At 48.3% G+C, this 6,165-nt stretch overlaps 1 protein-coding gene across 1 annotated transcript; it reads left to right on the top strand.

Annotated features, from left to right (window-relative positions):
• Window positions 1–3,299: 3,299 nt before the first annotated feature.
• TREMEDRAFT_36310 (uncharacterized protein) lies at window positions 3,300–3,749 on the top strand (the record flags this gene model as incomplete). Its single annotated transcript, XM_007008630.1, has 1 exon — window positions 3,300–3,749. A coding segment is annotated over one exon (450 nt), but the record flags the coding sequence as incomplete, so codon positions are not given.
• Window positions 3,750–6,165: the final 2,416 nt, after the last annotated feature.

Here is a 6,165-nt window from a genome sequence, read left to right as displayed (position 1 = left end):
GATAGATGATCGTCGATGACTGCGGCTAACTTCGCCGTAGTACGTTGAACTGCTCGGTGGTAGCTCTCCTTAATTCGAAGGTTGTAGCTACTGAATATATCTCTCGCTACTGACAACAATCAAGGATCGCTGAAGAGGTTCAGCGATCTGTAAACTATCTATACTACTCCTCTCTTCTCGTAGAATGTCCCTCAACTCCTGCACTGCCTCACGCTCAGTCCTCTTCGTTCAACTTCGCCGTACCTTCCCCTGTTCTGCTCTCCCTCGGTTCCCTTCCCCTAACTTCGCCGTAGTTCCCCGCTAGGCGGGGTTATCGTGACAAATCCCCTCTTGGTTCTCGTAACTTAGCCGTAGTTGGCCTCAGTGGTTCGAGTGGAGGTTGGTAGTGGTGAAAAGGAAGGTCGGTGATGGTGAAAGGAGGGTCGGTGATGGCGGTTGTCAGGGATGTTACGACGTAGTTCGTGACATTAATGCTTAGCTACTTGCGTATTCTGGTAGAGGAGGATCCTGCAGATATCTTGGTAGGATTTGACCCCCATGCATGCAGACATGTTGAAGATAAGTGAACCACAATCTCCCACACCAATTTTCCCAGCCAAATTACTAGGAAGAGGCGGCGCATGACTTTTTGGACCCGACTGTAGCTCACCCATGGGCACCACCCCGGGCACCACCTTCAAAACAGGAACCTAATGGGTTAACATAATGGATCAGAAGAATAAGAGTATTTGTGGTAAACCACATACTAATATTGTTACAGGGTAACAATGATTCGAGGGAAGTTGTCATGCCCGTCAAATAACTTCTCTCGAACAGACCAAAGGTTGACGAACCTCAGCTAACTTGACACTTCGGCTTCCATGTCTCACCCAAACGGGAGGGTGCAGATGTTGAAAGGGGTGTAACTACGGCGTACTTTGGCGTAGTTACTCCAACTAGGGTTCTCACTGATGGTGTCACGAACTACGTCGTGACACCTCGATTACTCCACCAACAATGACCCTCCTTTGGCCATCAAAACCCCATCACGCCTTAACCTCTTTACTCTACACGTAACTCAGGACTTCTGACACCAAGTACGGCGAAGCTAGACAGAGTTAGGCTAAGTAGGGACAATGGGAGCAGAAGTACGGCGAAGTTAGACGGAGTTAGGCTAAGTAGGGACAATGGGAGCAGAAGTACGGCGAAGTTAGACGGAGTTAGGCTAAGTAGGGACAATGGGAGCAGAAGTACGGCGAAGTTAGACGGGGTTAGGCTAAGTAGGGACAATGGGAGCAGAAGTGCGGCGATGTTAGGCGGAGTTAGTCGAAGGAGGAAGAGGATGGCCGAGGGCTCGGGGAAGTTGGACGAAGTACGTCGAAGTACGTCAAAGCGCGAGAGGGTTGGGTGAACGTCTAGGAGGAGTAGATAATATTAGCTGAGAAGATCGCTGAAGTTCTTCAGCGATCCTTGATTGTTGTCAGTAGTGAAAGACAGATAGAGATAGCTATATACAAATCAAGATACATCGCCATCAGTAGAACAAAACCCCAGTTAGAGTTACTACGCCGAAGTACGCCGTAGTTACACTCCTTTCGACGTCTGCGCCCTCCCGGTTGGGTGAGACATCGATTCAGAAGCGTCAAGTTAGCCGAGGTTCGTCGACCGTCGGTCTGCCAGAAGGTAGTTGTTCGACGGCCGTGACAGATGGTGATGTATCTCAATTTGAATGTAGCTATCTCTATCAATCTTTCACTACTGAAAACAATCAAGGATCACTTGTCACGGCCGTTGACTAATTTCTCTCTAATAGACCGACGGTCGATGAACCTTGGCTGACTTGGGTCTTTGGCTTCGATGTCTCACCCAAACAAAAGGGTGCAGATGTTGAAAGGGGGTGTAACTTGTCACAAACATCGTGTCATAAATCACACCATCACGTGTTCCTTGTTGCGCAAAACAAGTTCAACCTCCACTTTCGTGTTTTAATATCTCACCTCTGCTCTCATGCCTATCAGGCATAAACTCCAAGTATCATGTTAGTATGTCGGTGCTTAGCTCCCATGCCTGCAAGGCATAAGTCCCCAGTAATTCTCTAGTCTCTAGTCCCTCTGTTCTCATGCCTGCTAAGGCATAATCTCTCAGTCTCTTGTTCTCGCAGCACTTCTATGTTCTGCATAGTTCCTCATCGACCACCTTTGACAAAGTCGAGCGACTTCCGGCGCATCCCGTAGGATGTCATAGTAGGACGTAGGTAAACGCAGATATGGCATCGTAGGATATCAGTGGTTATCGGTGGGATGCAAGGCAATGCATGCAGGACAGTGCAGGACGGTTCAGGACGCTCGTATTCCGCAGGTCTGCACGAGCCTCTTGGAAAAGGCTGATTTGTCTATATAAACCCTATCTTGTACTTTGTAGTCTTCTTTAGTTCTTGATCAAAAGTCATTTCCATTGCCACCCTTTTGGAGTCCAGTCCAGTCCAGTTCCCTCTAACCTTGTAAGACAAGCCAGAGACATTCCTTGGGTCACAGTCCCATTCCTTGTTGGACTCAGTCTTGTTAACTTAAGTATATTCCTTGTCACTCCTAGTCCTTGTCCCCTTGTCCTTTGTCCTCTGTCCCAGGGTGGGCAGTATCCTTGACACATCGGTTCTTCTTCTCTACTGACCGACGGTCGACAAACCTTGGCTAACTACGTTGTCATGGGGCGTCTATGTTTCACTGAGACAGGGTACTCGACGGGTAACTACGGCTAACTACGCCGTGGTGGTACGTCGAGAGGTAAACGATAAGGAGAGCGTCAATGAACTGCGGCTAACTTTGCCGTAGTGCGTCGAACTGCTCGGTGGTAGCTCTCCTTAACCTGACGGTTGTAGCTACTGAATATATCTCTCGCTACTGACAACAATCAAGGATCGCTGAAGAAGTTCAGCGATCTGTAAACTATCTATACTACTCCTCTCTTCTCATAGAACGTCCCTCAACTCCTGCACTGCCTCACGCTCAGTCCTCTTCGTTCAACTTCGCCGTACCTCGCCATATCCCCAATATCCTACTCCGCTCACTTTGACTAACTTCGCCTAACTTCCCCTGTTCTGCTCTCCCTCGGTTCCCTTGCCCTAACTTCGCCGTAGTTCTCCGCTAGGCGGGGTTATCGTGACAAATCCCCTCTTGGTTCTCCTAACTTCGCCGTAGTTGGTCTCAGTGGTTCGAGTGGAGGTTGGTGGTGGTGAAAGGAAGGTCGGTGATGGTGAAAGGTGGGTCGGTGATGGTGGTTGTCAGGGATGTTACGACGTAGTTCGTGACACCCGGGTGGATGGAAGTCGAGAGTGGGTTAGTCTCATTGCTTGCATTTGTGCCGATGGTACTGCTCTCAATCCAGCCATTATCTTTCAGGGAATGATTGTGGGAGAGGACTGGATGTCGGAACTATCAGAGGAGGAAAAGTATTGGGTCACAGTGTCAGAAAAGGGATGGACTTCGCAAGAAATAGGACTTAGATGGCTGGAGGATGTTTTTCATCCAGCAACACAAGCCAGGCCGGGTCAAAGACGACGACTACTCATCTTAGATGGACATTCAAGCCATGTCAACTATGACTTTATCACCCGATGTGATTCCCTTCGGATTGATCTCCTCATTCTTCCACCACATTCAACTCACTGTCTTCAACTGTTACGGGGTAACAACGAATCGAGAGGACTCTATCGAGTTCGACGGATTAGGACAGAGGAAAGCGGGAGTTGGAGGCAGTGCTGCAGTAGGTAGGGACGGGTTTTCCCCTTTCGAGATTTCCCCACTGGGTTTGCTCAAAGCGGTTTTTCACCTGTCCGAGTATGTACGTACGTAGACGCTTGCAGCAGGAAGAGGACAAAGGGCGAGGATATCCGTAGACAGTATATAGTACAATCAGCAAAGTACCAACTTTGCTGATTCTTCAATATCATTCTTTGGCTACATCGATTGCAGAGGAGACACGATCCATTAGCACCAGAGCCCCTAGACTTCCACGAGACCTCCATCGAGTTCGACCCAACCTGCGACCTAGTCGTCGTGTTTCCAGTACCGTTACAAGTTGAAGAATCAGCCTTACGCACCTTGGGTCGAATCGGAGAGTACTGTATGCTCACCAGAGGGAAAGCGCGGAAAATGATACCAGAAAAAGAGGAGTTGGAACAAGGGCTGGTCCCAGAGGAAGAAATACCAACAAGTTCTTCGAGAAGTACCATTTCACATGATCTCACTTCTACTACCACTACCCCAGATCCGCTAAATGAATTATCGCAGCAGTTGTCACAATTGTTAGCCATTATGACGATGCAACAAAAGGAACAAAATGCATTAAGGGAAGAACTGGCTACGATGAAAGCTGACCGACAGAACCAACAGATACTCACATCGAAAGGGGCAAGTTTGATCGAAGTCGAAGAAAACAAGCCGTGTTTGGAGCCAAAACTTACCAACAACGAACGAACAGGAAGAACCAGGTGTGCGGATCCACCTACCTTCAGTGGAGAACGAGGAGAATTGGACAACTTCCTTGCAGCATGTCACATGAACTTCGAATTCAAAGGGGCAGAGTACGCCACCGATCGCAGAAAGATCCTGTTCATGTACGGGTATCTTCGAGGCACCCCTCAAATGCTTATAACCCCGGCCATAACCAATCCAAGTATATGGAATTCGACCGAATGGCTAGAGAGCTACGACAAATTCATCCAGCATTTACGAACTCAATTTGGAGACAGTAACATGGCAGGTACGGCTATGAGGAAATTGCAGGAGTTAAGACAGACGGATACGGCCGCCGAGTATTTTGCCAACTTTGAACTTTGGTCCACACACCTTGGAAAGGTACCCGATGCCATGAAAATCGCCTCAGCCATACAGGGCCTGAAGGAAGAGCTACTGAAAGTGGTAGTGGTAAATAACACCGATCCTCGAACCAAATCGGACTGGATCTATTTCAAACAACATGTGATAGGGACTGAGGAGAACCAACGGATGGCTGAAACGATGATTGCGGCGAATCGATGGGCTGCTAGACGCAAACATGAGACGACCTGGCTTCCCCCTCGATCGAATTCGATACGATTGGATACTAGTCCGCCCAACCCGGTAGAACGCCACTCACAATCGACTGGTAGAGGACCCTTGCCTGGTGGAAAACCAGGGATGATGAATTATGGTCTACCAAATGACCCTCCGGTCACTTGGACAGAGGACGGAGGACGTCTCAGCGAGAACGAAATGACTTGGAGGAGGGAGAACCGACGTTGTCTCAAATGTAGAAGTCCAGAACATTATGCCAACAACTGTCCGAATGGAGGAAACACGAGAAACAGTATTAGGGGATCCCCAAATCCGCATAACTCACCGATTCCTAGTGGATCGAATTCGATCCCAACTGGATCCAAAGGGCCATTAGTTCGAGGAATGGCGGTGACCTTTGAAGAAGAGGGAAACGACTACTGGCTAAGTGATGCGACCACTTGCGGCCAGGATCTGCCCGGATCGCAGAGAATTCAAATACCAATAGATCTCAGTAATGACTCGGCCATAATATATATAAAAATACAAACAAAGAAAGATACCCTACAGATTGGAATGTTAATCGATACCGGGGCTACAGGAAGGTATGTGCAGCCGGCCTGTCCATTATACCATCTGTTCCCAAAGAAACAATATCAGGTACCACGTAAAATTAGGTTCCTGGATGGAACTACCGCGACCTTAGTGACCGAATATGTAGAAGCAGAATTAGATCTAGGAAAAGGACTCAGGATTGCAACTCGACTGGATGTTATGGCGTACGAAGGACCAGAAGTACTAGTAGGACTAGATTTCTTAAGACAGTTTAGGGCAAGGATCGATTGTGGAAAGGGACTGATCGAATTCGACGGAATTGGACGAGATACTGGTTGGAAATACCCAAGATTAGAAGAAGGATTAATAAGAGGAGCAACACTGGAGAAAGGGGAGGACGAAATGAGTGAGGAGGAACTACGACAAATCATACCGACACAATGGCACCAGTACCTCGAATTATTCAAGGTAGAAAGAGCAAGAAGACTACCACCAAGAAGAGAATGTGACCACGAAATCGAATTAGTAGCAGGGGCTGAACTGAAACCAGGACCAATTTACCAACTGGACGAGCATGGGGATGCTTCCTGAAGCAGTG

Source organism: Tremella mesenterica, assembly GCF_000271645.1.
Source record: "Tremella mesenterica DSM 1558 unplaced genomic scaffold TREMEscaffold_41, whole genome shotgun sequence".
In the NCBI taxonomy this organism is placed as follows: Eukaryota; Fungi; Basidiomycota; class Tremellomycetes; order Tremellales; family Tremellaceae; genus Tremella; species Tremella mesenterica.
Note: the sequence above shows the minus strand (reverse complement) of the source record. Positions and strands in the feature narration are given on the sequence as shown.